Below are 18,551 nucleotides of genomic sequence, written 5' to 3'. Positions count from 1 at the left end.
TTGTGTTTGCGCGGCGAAGTAATAAATGATTGACTGACCTATACCAGGGGCACCGGCCTTTTCCAATACTGGACCATTTCCAACGCGCCTCTGTTCCTGCTGGCAGCACCAATGTTGTATATTCTGATTAGATCGGGATGGGATATGGTTATCGCATCGTCTGGAGAATCCGCCGAGGGCTTCAAAATCGCCGCCACAGGTGACATGGCCGATCTGGTCAAGGCTCTTGCTGCGGCACAGATGATTCTTGCCGTGATGGCTCTGACGAGCTATCACGTTCAAATCATCACCCGTCTTTCTTCAGGCTACCCTGTCTGGTATTGGTGGTTAGCGCAACTTCTTGCGGGTGACAAAAATGCTGGGGGCTTCGGGCAGGGGGTTGTGACTTTTATGGTCATGTACGCCGCCATCCAGGCAGTCTTGTTTTCGTCCTTTCTCCCACCAGCCTGAGGCAATTGAGTTAGCTGAAAGTCGGCAGCGTGATGGGAACCAAGAATGCAGATAATCAACATTGAAGCGGTGCTGAAGTATATGATCCCTTCGAGTTTGATCGTATATCGTGGATGTCGATTGTTGTCCCATACGTAACCGTTGTAGTGTGGATGAAGAAAAAAAAAAAAAAAATAAAAAGAGAAAATGACGAAACTGAGAGAAATTCAAGGTCTGAGCCTTGCGTTCCCTGTGTAGGCTCTATCTGTGACTGGGTTATCGGCCTGTTTGGTGGTAAAAATTACCTTCTCCATGGCCTTTTCTTTGGCACTTGTTAGTTCATCCTTTTTTTCTTCTTTCTTTTTATTCTTTACATGACTGGATCAAGTTACTCAGCATTTCTACTGTACCACATCCCACAACACACACAACAGATCAACAGGAATTATCTCCCTGGTCTCTATCCAGCTTGCCTATCGACAGAGTCTCCTCTCCTTTAGTTTCCTGATCTGCTATCTATCTCGGTACTTTACCCAACCTGTTGAAATGTCGCACAATCAGTTTGGGGGCTTCGACGGCTACAATGGCTTCAACAACGGCTTTCCTCATTGTTCCCCAAACAACTTTATGCAGACCGAGCCAGGTCATCAGATGTTTTCTCAGCAGCTACCCATGGAGCAATTTGCAGGACCAGGTCTTGACCCTAATCAAGAGAACATTGTCGAGGAGGAAGTGATCTATGACGAAATCCCCCAGGAACAGGACACCACGCTATCCTGTGGCAATACAAGCCAGAATCTATCTAGGGTGAGTGACAACCTGCAGAATATACGACCCCTTCCCCTGAGCATGAAGCTAGGTTGTGATGGTTCTCGAGGAATGCGCAACAAGAAGATTTATTTTCTTCTAACCCAAAGCCTCCCTTACGATACCCCCTGGAAACATCACCAACTCTGAAAAGAGTCACTGGTGTTACCCACATCCAAGAACAATCAGCGAGCCATGTCCTTCCTATATCTAAGCTAACTTTGTATTCGCGGGCATAGCTGCAAATGAACACTCCGGCTCGTGAGCTCAGGGAGAAAGTCAAGCAAACCAAGGCGCTCAGGCAGACCATCCTGAAGCCACAAGCTAAAGACTGCAATCCCAAGAATACTTCTGAAATGTCCGGATTGCAAGCGAGAAAGACCGAGACCGAGAAACCAGCTACAGAACTTCCCATTACCCCGAGGGTAATCAAGCAGCCACCTGTGTCAACATATCCGATCCCGGTTTACTGCCCAGAATCACCCCAGGGCCACACACACATCCAGTACGACATGCTGGACAACACTCCCCAAGGCCCAGAGAAATTCCAGGAACGCAATGCCCAAGCGTCGTGCGCCAAAGAGTGCGGCGAAAGGGAGACGGAAAAGCCCATGGCCAGTAGTAGGAAGACCGAAGAGCATAAAGACACCAAGAATGTTGAAATCCCATGGGTGGCCACGGACGGAGACCTGGGACAGGACGTGGTCCTCTGGCTCCAGCAAACCGGGTTCTATGACAACGCAAAACGTACTCCTGTCTTGGCTCGATGGAAGGAGCTGGCCAAGACGGAGAAAGACTTGGCCAGGCTCCAGTGAGAGGAAAGATGAAAGCTGGGCTCGACTTGGCCAACGCTGTCAAAGGGCTCAAGTAGACGAGCATGGAAACAAAGTCCGGTGGTGATAAAGGTTGCCCGCTAGTTGTTTGCGAACCGGATAAGGACGATCGAGACAGCAGCCAAGCCATACAAGCAATATCGGCATATACAAACAAGCCGTTAAAACAGGGGTTGTAAATACAAATACGACAAAAACCGTGATACCAAGCTGCGGAGCCCCTTGTCCTCTGTTAGTGCTATAAAAAGTTCAATCCCGGGATCAGCAGAGGTTCGTAGATTCTGCCGGTGATGTGCATATCTGTTTGTGACAGCATATACAAGTCTGGCGCGGTCCCTACACAGAATCAAGAAGGGATGCTGACAGCTCTTGAGAGAAACCGGATTTTTCGTCATGAAATAGCACAAAGAGGAGAACGTCCTCCATGCCATGACGACTGTTAGTAGCCTTTTACCATCCTTTTGTGGAGAGCACAAAAGCCTTGACACAAAAACATCAAGAATCTTTGGAACTACCTCGGTCGACAAGTGCAAAGCTCCCACGGACGCCTACAGAAACACCAAACATGCCATCTTGTTCTTTTCTGTCAGCGGTTTAGGCAGCTCCTATGGATATGGAAGCAAATAATGATTATTCCAACTCACCATCCCCGTAAATTCTATCCGCCATGGCAGGCGAATACTGATCTGGTACACAAGGCTCGAATTGCTAGTACACCGCCGCAGGATATGACATTGTAAGTTCCCTCTTGTCGCATAAAAAATAACAATCCTCATACGCAAGCACAGCTAGCTCTAGAGGCGGCTTTTGCTAATGTTGGTTTTGATATAGGACAGCAAGCAAAGATCACTACCGGGGACGCCGCTCAGGGATCCGGCATCGGTGGTCATGCACACCGACGGTCCGAAATACCAAGCGTCTGCGAACCTCTTTCGACCACCGCGAGCCAGTCTTGTCCGGCAAAGACGGCCAAGAGACAAACTGCCGCTGCGGCTAGGAGATCCTGGAGCTTATGGACGCCAACGAGTGTAGCTTGCAACGTCGATACTCGAATACTCCGACCTGTATTCTACGTCCCGCCGCTGCCCAGACCTACAATGTCTTGACGCATTATCAATATCGAGGAATATGCAGCCGCGAGGTGGTATGGAAACGCTGTGGATATCTTGTTATAAGTGTTGGGAGGGAGTCAAGACTCCTACGGGCACATGTTCTTTCGCAGTTTCCCTCCATATTCAGTCCGAGGATAGAGACCGCCTGCTTCGTCACCTGTTCTAAATGTTTAAAGTCTTGTGGACTTGTCCGATACGCGACGGCAAGGTTCCGGTTTCCAACCGAAATATATATTGACAGAGTTCGGTATGCAAGTATGCAAAGACACGCTGAAGCTCGTATTTAACAAGCGAAAGACGCACCATTCCATGAGGGCGACAAGAAGCAACACGGGGACATGTACAGCATACCAAGCGATTCCATATCAAAGTCCCAAAGGCGTCCACAAATCTATCCTACATGCTACAGGAGCGGTCTAAATACAAGCTTAAGTAATAAACCATTTTATTACTAAGCACAACTACACTCAAACACAACCTCCCCCAAATTCGATCGACCACTTACACGCGCACACCACGCTTACCACAAGAGATTCCGATCCCACAGCAAAACGCGCCACAGTATGAACTGCCCAAAGCCGTTGGCCAGAGGCTGAGCAAGCGATGGCCAGGTCCTCGAGACCACCGTGACGGCGGAGGGACCTGCTAGATGGGCGGCCGAGCCGCCGGCGAAGGTAGAGGCGAGTGGAACTTTGCCAGGCCGATGGCCTCCTCGGCAAGGTCTCGCAGTTCTTGGGCGGCTGGCAGGACGCAGGGAGAGAGCGGAGGAACAGCTGTTAGCAACTGAGCAGCGGAACATATACGGGATGGAGGACATATTTGCTGTTATGCACGGGGACGACTGCGGGGCGTACGGCTGGGGGGAGGGGGGGTTCAAAATCAAAAAAATCACAAAACAAAAATAACCCGACTACTTTCCAGATGAACGACGCAGCCGTAGGGACACGAACCAATCGACTCTATACGCTTCCTTGAGCCTACAGAGGACTTGTATGTAAAAGAGCGGATGTAGGACACGCACCCCAGGCTCCAGATACCTACTAAGCCCTAGAGAAGGCCACACACAATGGCACTCCATTGCCGGGAGGACTAGGAGCATGGCAGAGGGAACTAGGCGGCCTTGCCACCATAAAGGATAGCTTCAGGGAAGGCCCTCGCACTACTGATGCAGTGGCCCTTTAAAAGGGTTCGTGATGTGGTAGGTTAATAAAATCATCACTGTCAAGAAGCGGGTCTAGAACTAATGGGTGGCCACCAAAGCGGCATGTATGCATTGTATGTAGTAGACTAGGCAGGTGCTTGTCCTCTTTCTGGGGTATCAAAGCGTATTGCGGGTTGTTTGTGTGCGGTTTCTTTTTTTGTTCTATGTACAGGGGATCATGTATGTCTCTGTTTTTCTGTTTGAGCAGTATTTTACTCACAGCAAGACGACGTCCTCCTGATAGTCCTCACCACATCGACAGGGACGTCTCCGTCCGACCTTCACTTCTTCTCCTGCTTGTTCTCGGGCGCAGCGTCCTCGAGGTGGCCGGTATACGGCTGGCGGTCGTTGGTAGTGACGAAGCCCTCTTGTGCCTCGTCGACGGTCACGTTGCCCTCCATGATGTTGCGCATGAGGGTTAGGAAGGTGGACTGCTGGTACTGGGGCGCGTCCCCCAGACGGCCGACAATCTCGCCAGCGGTGCGGCGCAGGTCATCGACATGGGTCTTAGCCATGTCGTCGGCCAGGGCATTGACGTCGTCGTCGTCGTCGTCGTTGATGTTCTCGAGGCCGTCTCTGGCCTGGTTGGTCTCGTGCTCGACATTGTCTTGCGCGTCGGCAATCATCGTCATGCGCTCGTCGTGGAACTGCTCGATGGCAGCCTCTTGCTCCTCGGCGGTCATGGGTGGGCCGGACTCTTGCTCTTGCATCCACTGGTTCATCTCGTCCTCAAACGAGCCCTCGTGGCGTTGGAGGTGGTCTACTGCCTCCTGGTTGGCCTCGACCTGTGCGAACTGGGCATCGAATGCATCCTTGACCAGGGGATGCTCAGCCTCTTCGGCGGCGGCGGAGGCGGGGACGGTGCTCTGGGCCTGGGCGGGGACCATGGCCATGTGCTGCTGCTGGAACATTGGGTTGAACCGTGCAGCCGTGTTGAATCCCATGGCAGGGGCGGGGGCAGACATGATACCATGGGGAGGGGGAGGGGCAGACATCAGACCGTGTGCCGGGACGGGGGCAGGGGCAGCGTGAACCATGTTGGCCTGGAGCTGGCGGAACTCTTCAGCCCAGTTGGGGCTGACGGCCGCGACGTTGGCGGGGGCGGGGGCGGGCTGCGGGCGCGGGCCGAGGGCAGCAAATGGAGACGGGTGTCCCTGGATGGGACCGTTGAGATGCGTGGGCATGGCGGGGAGGGAGGGAAGGTTGGCCATGCCGGCCTGGAAGTTGGCGAACTCTTGGTCGCCGTTGGTGGTGGTCTGACCAAGGCCCGACCGGAAGCTCTGGAAACCGACCAGGACCTGGTTAGAGACTTGGGAGGGCAAGAGACAGAAAAGACAAAGAGAATAGTGTCAAACTTACAGTAGATGGGGTGCCGTTGTTGACGGCACGGTCCTGGTGCAGAGAGCGATCTCTGCCAATCTGGTCCTGGAAGGACTTCAGGGGGTTTGCACCCCCGCACATGTTGTCCTGGCCGGACATGTTTGTTGCTTTTTCAAGGTTTCGGGACGGTCCTTGAAGCTCTTGTTTACTCTCGGCGACTGCGATTAGGATTTGTTAGACTTACTGTTCGTACTTTTCAAATACAAAGGTAGGGGACATACAAACACCAGCTATGCTTGGTTCCAAAAACCAAGGCAAACAAAGGGACAGAAAAGAGAAAAAAAAAAAAAAAAGAAAAAGAAAAACACGTAAAAGCTTACAGATAGCCTTGAAGGATGTAATAACCACGAACGTAGCGGGATCTCTAGTCCGAACGGTGGTATTTAGGCGAAGTCTTGGTAGTAGGCGACGATATGTTTGTTGCTAGGACAGCGCAAGAGATATGTCCAAGTAGTCTTTGGCAAACGAGCAGTGACTTCTGGTGCTTAATTTGATTAGACGAGCAGAGGTTGAAACGAGAAAAGTTCGGTAACTGGTGAGAGGATAACTGACGGGTGACAGACCAGGAGACGGGGAGAAAGGGGGGATTTTATAATTTTTGGAATCAGTTCCCAAAAGAGAAAAGTTTGCAGCTGGCGGAGTCTTTCCAAAGCCTCAATAGCACGACAATAGCAAATGAAAAGATGCTGCTCGTCGGTTGCTATGGTTTCTGGACCGGAGAGGTTCTCGCTCTCTCAGCCAGTCAGAGCCAGATGCCGGAGATCAAGACGTCACCATGTGCCCTTGGTCCAAAAGGGGTGACGCGCTCGTAGAAGGCGGCCGGCCAGTTTAGAATTCTCAACGAGGAAGGCGCAAAATTGACCAGGTCGGTCGTCCAACTTGCGGCTGACGGTCTCACTCAAAGTCCATCCCCCAAAGTTGACCACCCCAGGCTTCCCCCGAAACACTGGTCCAAGGTTGGCCAGGCCTTGGACAACACTGACTCCCAATCCAAGATTCCAAAAGCTGATGAAGCGAGCCTCGAGGTACAGTAGCTCGGCCGAGTATTTGCGTTTGTCTTGGTAGTCCTCGTCCAAGTCGTCCTTATACCCCTTATACCCCTGACTCTCTTTTTTTGATATTCGTCTGGCACTTTGTCTGCACGTGCTTAACACGTGAGGTCCAGCAGGGATTCTTGCGCCCCTCGCAAAGTCGAATGAATGCGTGCGTCTACTGCTCGTCACGAAAAGTCGGCTCTTGGTCGTCAGGCGTATAGAGTCCGAACTTCTTTCTCAACGCTCGTTTTCCCAAACACTATAAGAATGTTGTAGTGTTCATTTTTTTTTTTGTCTTTGGGGAGAATGTAACAGGAAGCCGGACAATCCCTCTACGTTGAAAGCCGACGCCACGCGGACTCGGCGTGGCGCCGATCTCGACTGACTGACACGCTCGCATTTGCCGAGGCACACACTTAGCCCACACAGACTTCTTAGTCAGCTGCTTTGGGGCGGGTTGGTGGTCTTCTTCCTTGTCTTGGCGTGGACCGTATCCATCGTAATGAAGCGTGAACCTAAGGCAGCAGAAGCCAAAAGTCCCACATTAGACTAGATCTGTAGTAGTAGCCACATTTCCGCCTGCTAGGTAATTAGGTACCTTCCCTGTAAGTCACTAACTATACTTGAAAGAACTACCATGAGCTGCATGGGGAGGCGGGCACCGCAAGGTACCCCCCCTGCTTCTGTAACCCGCATAGGTAATCGTGTCAGCCGTTGAAGTCTCAATAAAGCAACGTAGCTATTGTACTGATTGACTCACCGCCTTCCCTATTGTACTTGACAGACTGCTTGGCTTGGTGTACCTGCCTGCAGTGTCGCGATCATGAACCTATCTTTCTTAGTCTGGAATTAGAACATCTGGCTTTTGTTAGCGACAATCCCAACTCCCACGAATTCTCGTTGCGCGCATCGCAACACCCACTAGACGACTCCACGATCCCGATAAACTACTTCGAACGAACCACCCGAGCGACGACGATTCCGACGGGAATAAAACAGAACCCACCATGGTGCGTCTTGACCGATTGAAGCTTGTTCGATGCCTGATGCCGAAGTCCATTGCTTAAAGAGGTGGAATTACAATACACAACTGTTATTTTTGGGGATATTTGCGGGAGGAAAAGCTGGGGAACATACCGTCGTCGAGCGAAGTTTCCTCGATGAGGACGGGACGGCCCTATGTTTGGAGATACCCTCAGCGCAAGGAGTACTACTAGCAAGATCAGAGATGGATGCGCATAGATAAATCGGGCTGCAAAGCTGCAGAGGACATACTCAAGCGCTGAGTCGAATCTCCGTCCCAGTTGCGTATCCGGTTGCCACAAAAGAGCTTGTGCACAGCTCAGTGTAGCTGCAAAGCTGTTGGCCTCCATGAAGAAGAGTAATTAGAAAGAGCTGTACTGTTGCAAAGCTGCTACCTCTTTTTACTCTTTAATTGTATGGCCTTGCAAGGCGTCTCAGGGGTAATGGGCTTCAAAGTTGTTTGCTTCCCCTGAAGGTCCATGATCAGGGGCTTACCCCTGAGAGACTTGCCATACAAACGGCCCCAGCTCTGAAAATCTTTTTGTGGTGCAAAGGTGTGCCCTTGGCAGAAAATGGGTTCTTTCAACAAAACACTGCGCATGATCCTTGTTGGAGGCTTATGGAACCAGAGGTCTTTCATTGAGAGATTGCGCATAGTGGCTGCTGGAGGCGTATACTTTGGGGTCTTTCAGTGAGAGACCGCGCATTGTGCTTGCCAAAGGCTTAGTCCGGGAGGTCTTTCAGGGTGAGACTGCGCATAGTCTTGGTTGGAGGCTTATACTCTGGCATGTTGAGCTGTAAGGTTGTTCAACCTACTGCGGTATGCTACAGAGGTATTTTCGGAAGAAGTTGCTCAGTCGAGAGAAGCTTTGATGGATGCCCTACATGGTATGCACAACCGTTAGCTCACGATTGAAGATATGCAAAGGAATTGTCAGTGAGTCCTTGGCCAGTGTCGGGTTTCGCACTACAACTCAAGGCGCTGTTAAGGGTTGAGCCTTCGAACTTGGTCCAAGTTTCGCTGCACAAGGGGTCCACGGGCACGATAGGCTCGTGGTGAGGCTTAAGAAGAATTGCGCGATGGAAAAGAGCTCGATGTGGATCCAAGTTGGGTTCATCAGGGGCGAAAGCTTGATGAAATGGCCGGCCGTTAAAGACTAAAGGCAACCGACCCATCAGCGACGGAGATTGACGATGGTAAACTCATAAGATGCGGCTGAACGGCTATTGTGTATAAGGAGCGGGAACGACTATGACATCTCACCAAGATACAGGTCTGCCTCAAATGAGTACAAGCAGCGATCGCCATTATCTATTCGACGTCAGTTATACAGAGAGGATATCGCTGGTGAAAAGGAAGAGTGACAGTTCCAACGCTGGAAAACTGCGACTCAAGTGACTCAACCGAAGAGGAACGATCACCGGGCTTGCGGCAGGTGTTCGTCTGCTGTTCAAGATTGAAGCCATCATAACTTGATACGAGAGGCTTCGACAGGGAGATCTATCAGGCTTACCATCTCAAGATCGTCCACAGAGGGTTCGTGCAACTATTCAGATCCGTGAGGAATTGTTGTTTGCGTTGGAAACTGACCTCACCCTCAGGCGAATATTATTGTGATAGCCTTATTCCAAACGAACAGATAGAGCAAGTGCGTGCGACCAGGAAAGGTACTCCCAGTACAAGAACGGATTCGGACCTGCGAGAACGGAGGAAAAGTCAAGGCATCTGTTGGAAAGCCGTTCAAGCTCGATACACTGTAGCCAACATAGCTTCAGAGCCAGGGTTTGATGAATCTTGGCGATCAAGGAAAACGCTGCGGAGCCCAGTACAAGCAGGGCGCCTGTCGAATGGGATCGACAAGCATGATGAAGTGACCGAACGGAGAGGAAAAAGCCAAACAAAGTGGTTGAGATAGATGCGGTACATACCAGGCCGAGCTCGAGAACAAGTGTCGATGGAAACCGGAAGAAGAGCGAGCTTGGAATCCCGAGGAAGCAGGTGTGAAGGAGGCCACAAGATCCCTCACTATCACAAGACGTGTTACACGAAGTGGTGAACCAACGGCAACAAAGTTTATCACCACAGGGTCGAAGAACATCGGAAAAGGCAACCGAGACACTTTTACGATCTTCACTCATGGCAAGGACTACAAGAGGGGGACCATACCCGACCCAACATACATATACAGACACTCTTCTTTGCCATTTGCGGCCAGCAAGGGAAGACAAAAGGCGAGAAAGGGCACAACACGCCCAGCTCCAGACTCCTAGTTGAGTTGGTCCTGAGATCTTTCAAGACGGCAACCACGAGGGCGAAAGTTGCTTGGGCGAAGCAGCAACACCTACAAGTACTGAAGCAAGTGCTTGGGAAACTGACTGCAAGCTGGTTAGAGTGTACCGAGACCTCAGCACAAAGCCTGCATAAGTGGTTTCCAGCGAATACCTCTGCGGATCCGACACTCGTAAAACACCAAACAAAGGTTTCGAGTGAAGCCTACTCAGAAAAGTACAAATACTGCACCACTAACTACCAGCGCAAGAGAAACCTGCAAGTGCACTCAATCTTTGCCTGGCACACATCCGGAAACGGTGAAAAAAACTCAGCAATGGACAGACAGAAAAACGCAATAAAGACTCGCAAGCAGGCAGGCTAGAACAGAAGAACGAGGAACTTTTTCACTGGGAAGCACCAACTAACAACTCTTGCTACAGGCGACGCAAGTCATAGCAAACTCGGGTCACGATGACATGATTGTGAGATCCCCATTCCCCAAGCGCAGCTAGCAGTGACCTTGCACCCATGATCTCGTCACTAACAGCAAGCAACGACAGCACGATGCAGTTCTCGACTACTACGGCAGGCGGTTAGCAACATGCTCGTCCGACAGGACCATCAAGATCTTTGAGGTGGAGGGCGAGTCACACAGATTAACGGAGACACTGAAGGGGTGAGTTTACGCTCAGATCTATGGTTGACAGGCTGCAAACAGCGCATTTTTGCCCTATGGGTACTGCACTTTACATACCCCCGTCTTCACATGGCTAACTCACTTGCTCTTCAAACTGCAGACACGAAGGAGCCGTATGGTGTGTTGCCTGGGCCCACCCCAAGTACGGCAACATTCTCGCCTCTTCAGGCTACGACGGCAAGGTCTTCATCTGGCGCGAGCAGGGAGGCGCGTGGCAGAAGATCTTCGACTTTGCCCTGCACAAGGCCTCGGTCAACATCGTCTCGTGGTCTCCACACGAGTCCGGATGCCTCTTGGCCTGCGCCTCTTCGGATGGCCACGTCTCGGTACTCGAGTTCAAAGACAACTCGTTCGACAACCAAAACTTCCTCGCGCACGGCCAGGGCGTCAACTCGGTCTCGTGGGCCCCCTCGACGGCGCCCGGCAGCATCATCAGCACCAACGCCACACCGGCCGCCCAACGCCGCTTCGTGACGGGCGGCAGCGACAACACGCTCAAGATCTGGTCGTGGGATGCGGCGTCGGCCCAGTACCGCTGCGAGGAGGGCGGCGTGCTCTCGGGCCACACCGACTGGGTGCTCGACGTCGACTGGAGCCCCACTGTCCTGCAGAAGAGCTACATCGCCAGCGCGTCCCAGGATCGCACCGTCCGCATCTGGACCAGCGACTCGTCCAACCCGGGCGTCTGGCAGTCGCGCGTGCTCAAGGAGTTTGACACCACTGTCTGGCGCGTGAGCTGGTCGCTGAGCGGCAACGTCCTCGCCGTCAGCTCGGGCGACAACAAGGTCACGCTGTGGAAGGAGAACCTCAAGGGCGAGTGGGCGTGCGTCAACAGCCTCGAGGACTAAGATGGCAACAGCTTGGGTGGCCTTGGTTGGTGCATAGATAGATCGTTGGAGGAAAAGGGGATGGGCATGGAATAGAGAAAGACAATCGGGTAAAAGAGGGTGCACTACACCAGACCGACATGAGTTGGTCACATTGTTGCTAGTTGCTGGTAAAACACTCAACGATTGGTATTAGTGGTCTTTCAGAGCACTGAAACAACAGCAATATGTTCGGCTAGATTTCGATACATGGATGAATATCACTCGCTGTTCTTTGGATTTGGTTCGCCTTGCAGCCAGCGTTGCAGAGATGCCTTTCTATGGCTTGATGACTGCCTGCCTGCTCGTCCCTCAAGAATCCTCATGCCCAGTCTCGCTAGCTTCAACCCATAATATGCCTTTGGAGCTTGTCCATAGGCCTCCGCTAGAAGCTTGTGTAATGTTGTGAGGAAGTCTCCAGTGGACAAGGTACGTAAGATGTCTTGCACACTCTGGCCCTAGTATAAACAGTATTCCTCAAATCAGACGCATGGCCAAACGTACAAATATATGATAGGGCTGCTCGAATTATCAATGTCAAACCAGTTGGCTTGTGCGCTGACTAGATCGAAGAACAACAGAGTTCTTTTGACTCTATAATTAAGGGACCTTGTGCTTGTCATCCGGCCATTTCTTCTTTTCCTCAACCCCATCGATATTCTTCGTCCCCATTCATCCTGTCCAAGCTGATCTGCACTGTCTGGGTTGACAGAAGGGTAGTTTGCGACATATCGCAAAGCAATTCTTTGACGGTCAACTGCCAGCCTACTTGCCAGAGTGCTTGCGAGGAGGCGAGCGGGATGAGGCGAATAGGCTGATAGCGGAGTGCAGTCAACACGCCTTTCTTCCGGGTACGTACAGTTCTCACTTGACCGGGGCGGTAGTGGCTGTTATTTTCCGGGGCGAGTCGTTTTTTTGGCCTTTGCTTCAAGCTCAATGCTAACCTTGGATCTACTCGAACATACAGAAGACGAAAATACGCAAAAGACAAGCAGAACATGGCACCAACCCTATCCACCACTGCTATGACCGCCATCTCTTGCAAAGATCACCGCCTGGCCTTTTTTGCCCATGTTCACCCCAGCCGACGAACTTGACCTTCATATGCCGCCGTAAACCTCATAAGATAGCGTTCAGATGCAGAAGCTACTGTCAGCACCCAGACCACACGAGCCAGAGAAGTCTCGTCACTGGATGACCAAGTTGATCCGCAAGCGACGAACAGGGTCGACCACGCCTACCGAGTCCATCGTCTCATTACTATACCGACAGCATAGTCCCTCTGCTCGGAATTCAAGAGTTACGGCGTCGAGTGTATCCTCTACCATCCATGAATCTCGGCCACATTCCCCTCGGTCAGACTCGGAATAGTTGCCGGCAAACCCGCAAGCCAATGTGTTCTATCTTCTGCTGGGAGCACCGCTCTAGCCATGACACCAGTTTATGGGCCCTGCGGCAGACTTTCAGCGGCAGAAGATCAACGCCACGACCATCTTGTCCGAGGACACTGATATACTACTTCTACTCTGTTTTCTTGCCTTGGCTGTTGCCATCATCCTGACTCAAGATACTAGCACAGATACTGCAGCGCGGTATGCGGATGCTATAGCTGTTATAAGTCACAAGATCACAAGAAGAGACAGGTCTTTGAAAGGGCCCTCTTTGGTACAAGCAAAAAAAAAAGAAGAAAAAAAAAAAAAAAAAACACTACATGATAGTCTAGCACTGATGGAATCACAAGTGCAGCTCGCTACCATTCCCCCAATTGTGCTCGCCGATGGTTGCCGGTCAAGCGGTGACACACATAGTCCGCTCGAGACTTGAGACGGGCGCACGGCTCCAATCTCCGGAGCAGCGGGGCAGACATAGACCACGGCCATAAAGGTAACCGTCGACCCCCTGACAGCCGCAGTTATGAACCTACAAGAAGTGCATCAAGTGTCATGTTGGACACCGGCATCATCGACATCGTGCGGGGACGTGCCGCCTGTGTATCCGAGCTGCTCGTATACGCCTCGACCGTCCCTGTGGACTCCAATTGTGCGGAGTTGGGCGGTGAAAACGGTCGGCTGGTAGCATGGACATGACAAGGTGTGTCAAGTACGGCTTTGCCGGGAATATGGCGGGGCTGAACAGAAGCTATTGCTTGGGGATGGATCAGAGAAAGGAATCAGGGGGATCTGCCGGTGTTGAACGAAGGATTTTGGGAACTGGGGATGGGCTACATATGAATAATAAGTAAACTTGGAACCTTCATCAAGGCCGAATTTCTTACTCTTTCTGCTGTATTTTTTTTTTTTTTTTTTTGCTATGTCTGTGCCCTTCACCATCGGCCTGGATTGCCTCTTTATTCTTTTGAACCGTGAATATGGACAGCAAACAAGGTACAGGCCCCCAACAGTAGCCCCTATCAAACAGCCTGCTAGTCGCCTTTCATTGGCACGCGTTCAGGAGCGCTGTTATAGGTATAGAAACGAAGGTTTAGCTTGCGTACGCACGCATAGGCAACCGGCTGTGGATTGACAATTCTGACGTCGACTACAAAGAATTCGTGTTTAAAAAGAACTTGTGTGTCTGTCTAAGAGGGGGACCAGTAATATCAAATCTAAAAAAGATAATAGCGAATCAAATCGGACATAGTTTGGTCAATCGTCTTTTGCCCTTTTGCCAACGGAACTGTATGTCACTCCAGGCTACAGCGCTGTTTCTTGCACAAAGCCTTTGCTGGCCTGAAAGGTTCTGCCCGCAACATTGGGATGATCTATCCAGATAAACCACCATCGTACTGCGCATCCTTACATGAGACACCCACCTACACACCTACGTATCGAGCTGCCACATTAATCTACTCTATGCATGCAGTAACCGAGCATGCCAGGCTTTGTATGTGAAGTTCTTGCTTCCAACAGCAGTTCCATCCCACAACTTCCACTCGTCCGTCGAGAAAACTCAGCCCCAATCTCATCTTTCACATACATAAGCTGTCAGCGGCATAGACCGCTCCCAGACGAGAGAAGAGGTGTCAGCAGCACTATCGAGCTTCTGTACGAACGTCAAATCCCACAACTGCGCCCTGGCCAGGCTCATCCGCCATACCGAGCAAAACCCAGCCAGACCCTTCCAGCCCATCGGTCCCAGGACGCCCGCCTGCGAGGTACTCGGTCTACATGCTTGGTACGGCAAGCCCAAAGTGTCAGACCTGAAACATCTGGATTGCTACAGCAAGAACGTTTCTGAGAGCTAAAATGAGGGAAGGACCAGATAGAGAGGCAGGATTCGACATCTGCATCATCACCTGCCTCCTGACAATCTGTATCCCACAAGGCCCCTCGGCCACCTGAAGATGCGGGCTGGGCATGCGCTGGTTGTACTGAACTGAGCCGTGGAAATGCAAGAGGTTATAGCTCCCGCCGGCCGAGACCTCAGAGAAGGGGAAGGAGACGCTATATAACATTCACAGGATGAGAGGAGGGAAGAGCAGCATGCAACAGCCGACCACGAAAAGGCCGAAGCCACGATAGACCTTCCGATCATATACCGCCAGGCTAGCCACGCAACCCTCCCCAGGGCCAGCAGAAAATACGAGGCCCTGAAGCCAACCAGGCCAGACTCTAGCCCACCGACCCCAACACCGATATTAGAGAGCCCTATAAAGCATCGAGAAGCACTAGATACCCTGAGACCATGTTGGAGATTCGCATGAAATACACAAGCAGCATCCACGCCCCTGCCATTGGACAGCTGCCCCTTGCGAATCAATGTAGCCACGGAATGGGAGCACACCGAACAAGAGAAGCAGGATATAGACGAGCATAGGGGAGCGCTGCGGCGAAGATGGCGTCGATACGGGTTGGGGGCACATCATTCCAAGCCCTCTCCCGTCTGCTGCACATTTGTGTTGGGAAACGCTCATATACTTTTCAAGAGTTCTCCGACGATACGGGAGCGGGTATCCCACATGGTCTGGCCAGTGATGGACCCAGCTGTCTTGTGATGCTCGAGATACTCAAAGAGAGGCTCCCAAAGGCAGGTCAGTCTCCATCGCTGCGGCTGCTTCATGACCTAGGCTTGGAGCTTGCCTAGTCACCGAGGCCGGGGTTGCAAGCAACAATCTTGTTGTGGACATCTGGAGGTACGGTCGGGTCCTTCGTGGAGAATTCAGGACTGCAACAGGCCTTCGATTATTTTTGTTGGGCCCGAATCAGCAGCAACAGCAAGGCAAGTACAGTCTAACGCCTGGCTATCTGTCCAACGCCCGAACCGGCGAGATCATCCGCTGGGGTGGTGCCGGCGTCACTGCATTATACGACAGCGGGTTGCAGCCTGGTTGTCTTGTATACGCGCATAAGTGCTTTCCATATCTCTCCCGACTAGCTTTCTTTGTTAGCTGCCGAGGATCCAATATTCGCTTCATACACATCGACAGAAGCCAAATGGATGGCTTTCATGTCGAAACGGACCAAGACCACGCGCAGAGCTCAATGACTGTGCCGTTGGCATGTATGAATGCTACCACAGCACCGGAAGTCCAGAGGCCGCTGGCAGCAACAGGGCCGGCAGCACAGTCTTTTAGAACAAGCATGTCGGCAACGACACCAAACACGGCCGTGTTTTGGCTCACGACCAGCATCCTCCGGCATGAAAAGTTGTATTGACTTCGGCATAACGAGGCGGAGCTATTAAGTGCTTTGACGGACCCGACGAGGACGTTGCATGGCGTAAAAGGGCAAGACTGAGGCCAGGCTAATGGGTGCGCCTACTTGGATTCTCAATTTGCTTTTACGAGACCAAAGTCAACCATGGAGTCGACGGGGTAATACCCTGTACACAGTTTACTAAATTTGTTTATAAGACTACGCATATTAAAATGAGAGCCATGCTCTGCGATTAATGGACTAGGAAAACAAATCAAAATAGCTTATCTGTGCGCTATAATTGGAAAACTTTTGTCTGCTTTTTCTATACGAATCAACACCCAAGGTCAGCACCGGAGTGGCCGAAGAATTAATACCTTACGTACAGCTTGCAATACTATGTATGATAGCCATGGCTCAATGCTTTCGTTGATAAATTGAAAATTTGTCAGCATACATTCTAACCCATTTGAAATGCCATGCAAAAAACCCTAAAAAAGAAATACTGTTTCAGGAACATATAAATTGGCCAACGTACCTCTATTGGGACGTGCGATATCTGACCAAACATTTAAATCACCTGGGCTGCGATTATTCTTCATCCATCGGAGCGTTTCTCAAAAGTTAAAAAAAGACACATCTTTTCCACAATGCAGTTCAAAACCGTTTGCGCTGTGGCCGCATTAATGCAAATGGCCGTCGCGGCCCCGGCAGGGCTCTTTGGCAACAAGCCTTATGATAGCAGACTCCGGGACCGTGCCATAAGGGCAACGGACGTTAGCAACAGCCACGAGGGTGTCATGCAAGGCGGCTCACAAAATCTTGATAAGCGCACGCCAGGTAAGCCTGCCACGAAACTTATATCAAGCCCGAGCGGGGGGGTGATTCCTTAGTTTAGAAATGCTAAAACAAAACAAAAATAAAAAAAAAAACCCCCTCTAAACTATAGCGAGAGCTCCAAAGGGGAAAGTCGACTTGGAAGACGCGGTTAAAGTCTGGGCCACCGCAGTAGCATGTGGTGAAGCATATGTCGCTTCGAATTGGATTGAGGCTGAGCGCAAAAAGAAAGGTGAGCCTGCAGATGCGGGAAAGCAGTGCCAAGATCAGTCGTCGTCGTCCAAGCACCCGCCATGGACGAGCGCATGATGACTAAATAGCAGCTGTGGTAATGGATGGCAAGTAAAAGAGCAGTTGCTAGATGTATGTATATATCAAAAAAAAGGTTCAATGCGGCAATACTACTAATCCTAGATTTTTGGATAAAATAAAAGACCGATCTAGTCTATCACTAACATTCTCGCCTGTTCGCCGGCAAACTTGTACAATCTGCCATGCGAGTTGCTCGCTGCCGTCGGTGACTCGGAGATGTTATACTTGACGCCACCCGGCAGCAGAAAACACAACGACTCTGTGCAGCAGTGAATCGCTAGCCTTGAGGTGCTGTACTAGTCTTCCCGTTCATACATGGAGTAATTGTTGATTGAGCCAAGGGCCCTGTTGGTGGTTGAGCTTGTGACAAAAACGCGTTGCCAAGGATCTTGTGATTCTACATGAGCAGCCCCTCTTTAAGGGAATTTAATATATATATATATATATATATATATATATATATATATATATATATATATATATATATATATATATATTCTTGGAAAGTTGTTGCTGTTGTCGTGCAACCGAGAGCGCTTTGGTTGTCATTTTGCTCTCTGCTGGCCGGGCCGAGAACTAATATATTATATCTCATTAGTACGCGTGCTTACATGCTGGTGCTTCAGATCATGAAACACAAGGATGCGTCTAATGCCGTCAAAGTCGGACCAATAAGGCGGGACAAGCGGTCTATCCCGACCTCAGGGCTGCTTCCATCAGCAGGTTGGAGTGGCTGGTCCTTGGAAAATAAGATGATGCGACCAAGTTAAAAGGAGACAGAAAATTATTACCGAATCTGTGGAGATATATAAACAGCCATACCCTGCTGAGGATCAAGTAAATGAAATCAAGATGTTGCAGCTATTCTGGACAAGCAACGGCTGGGTTGTATTATTGCAGCTTTGCGCGTTGGTAAGCAAAGCGACGAACATGTACTTCGTCGACGGGCCAAGGTCCTTGTGATGTGCTGTTTACAATATAAGGAATTGACATCTTGCTCCAGTGGCTTTGATCTCCGATATGAGCTCCCGTAGCTCCATATAATGAAAAAAAAAGCCTAGGCTGTGTCTTTCGTCAGTATGTGCTAGCCCAAGGTCGCTCCCACTAGCGAACG

At 50.9% G+C, this 18,551-nt stretch overlaps 7 protein-coding genes across 7 annotated transcripts in view; 5 read left to right on the top strand and 2 right to left on the bottom strand.

Annotated features, from left to right (window-relative positions):
• Nucleotides 1-450, top strand: part of PpBr36_08514 (uncharacterized protein) — a gene marked incomplete at both ends in the record, with an annotated part of 1,768 nt that extends 1,318 nt beyond the window's left edge. Inside the window, one exon of the mRNA XM_029895644.1 lies at nt 48-450. Within this exon, the coding sequence (XP_029746940.1) occupies nt 48-450 (403 nt within the window). The remainder of the gene's footprint in view (nt 1-47) is intronic.
• A 525-nt stretch (nt 451-975) lies between these two features.
• Nucleotides 976-2,051, top strand: PpBr36_08513 (uncharacterized protein; the record flags this gene model as incomplete). Its single annotated transcript, XM_029895643.1, has 2 exons — nt 976-1,236; nt 1,476-2,051. The coding sequence occupies 2 exons, from the start codon at nt 976-978 to the stop codon at nt 2,049-2,051; spliced, it is 837 nt and encodes a 278-aa protein (XP_029746939.1).
• Nucleotides 2,052-2,059: 8 nt separating this feature from the next.
• On the top strand, nt 2,060-2,696 carry PpBr36_08512 (uncharacterized protein; the record flags this gene model as incomplete). The annotated part of the gene is made up of 3 exons (XM_029895642.1): nt 2,060-2,103; nt 2,240-2,339; nt 2,472-2,696. The coding sequence occupies 3 exons, from the start codon at nt 2,060-2,062 to the stop codon at nt 2,694-2,696; spliced, it is 369 nt and encodes a 122-aa protein (XP_029746938.1).
• Nucleotides 2,697-4,663: 1,967 nt separating this feature from the next.
• On the bottom strand, nt 4,664-5,861 carry PpBr36_08511 (uncharacterized protein; the record flags this gene model as incomplete). Its single annotated transcript, XM_029895641.1, has 2 exons — nt 4,664-5,680; nt 5,742-5,861. 2 exons carry the CDS (start codon nt 5,859-5,861, stop codon nt 4,664-4,666), a joined length of 1,137 nt encoding a protein of 378 aa, XP_029746937.1.
• A 4,669-nt stretch (nt 5,862-10,530) lies between these two features.
• PpBr36_08510 (uncharacterized protein) lies at nt 10,531-11,636 on the top strand (the record flags this gene model as incomplete). The annotated part of the gene is made up of 3 exons (XM_029895640.1): nt 10,531-10,573; nt 10,652-10,767; nt 10,889-11,636. The coding sequence occupies exons 1-3, from the start codon at nt 10,568-10,570 to the stop codon at nt 11,634-11,636; spliced, it is 870 nt and encodes a 289-aa protein (XP_029746936.1). The 5' UTR covers nt 10,531-10,567.
• A 1,205-nt stretch (nt 11,637-12,841) lies between these two features.
• PpBr36_08509 (uncharacterized protein) lies at nt 12,842-13,086 on the bottom strand (the record flags this gene model as incomplete). Its single annotated transcript, XM_029895639.1, has 2 exons — nt 12,842-13,054; nt 13,075-13,086. The coding sequence occupies 2 exons, from the start codon at nt 13,084-13,086 to the stop codon at nt 12,842-12,844; spliced, it is 225 nt and encodes a 74-aa protein (XP_029747073.1).
• A 3,852-nt stretch (nt 13,087-16,938) lies between these two features.
• Nucleotides 16,939-17,434, top strand: PpBr36_08508 (uncharacterized protein; the record flags this gene model as incomplete). Its single annotated transcript, XM_029895638.1, has 2 exons — nt 16,939-17,128; nt 17,238-17,434. 2 exons carry the CDS (start codon nt 16,939-16,941, stop codon nt 17,432-17,434), a joined length of 387 nt encoding a protein of 128 aa, XP_029747075.1.
• Nucleotides 17,435-18,551: the final 1,117 nt, after the last annotated feature.

The sequence above is a fragment of the Pyricularia pennisetigena genome, chromosome 5, assembly GCF_004337985.1.
Source record: "Pyricularia pennisetigena strain Br36 chromosome 5, whole genome shotgun sequence".
In the NCBI taxonomy this organism is placed as follows: domain Eukaryota; kingdom Fungi; phylum Ascomycota; class Sordariomycetes; order Magnaporthales; family Pyriculariaceae; genus Pyricularia; species Pyricularia pennisetigena.
This window is presented reverse-complemented; position numbering and strand designations above follow the sequence as displayed.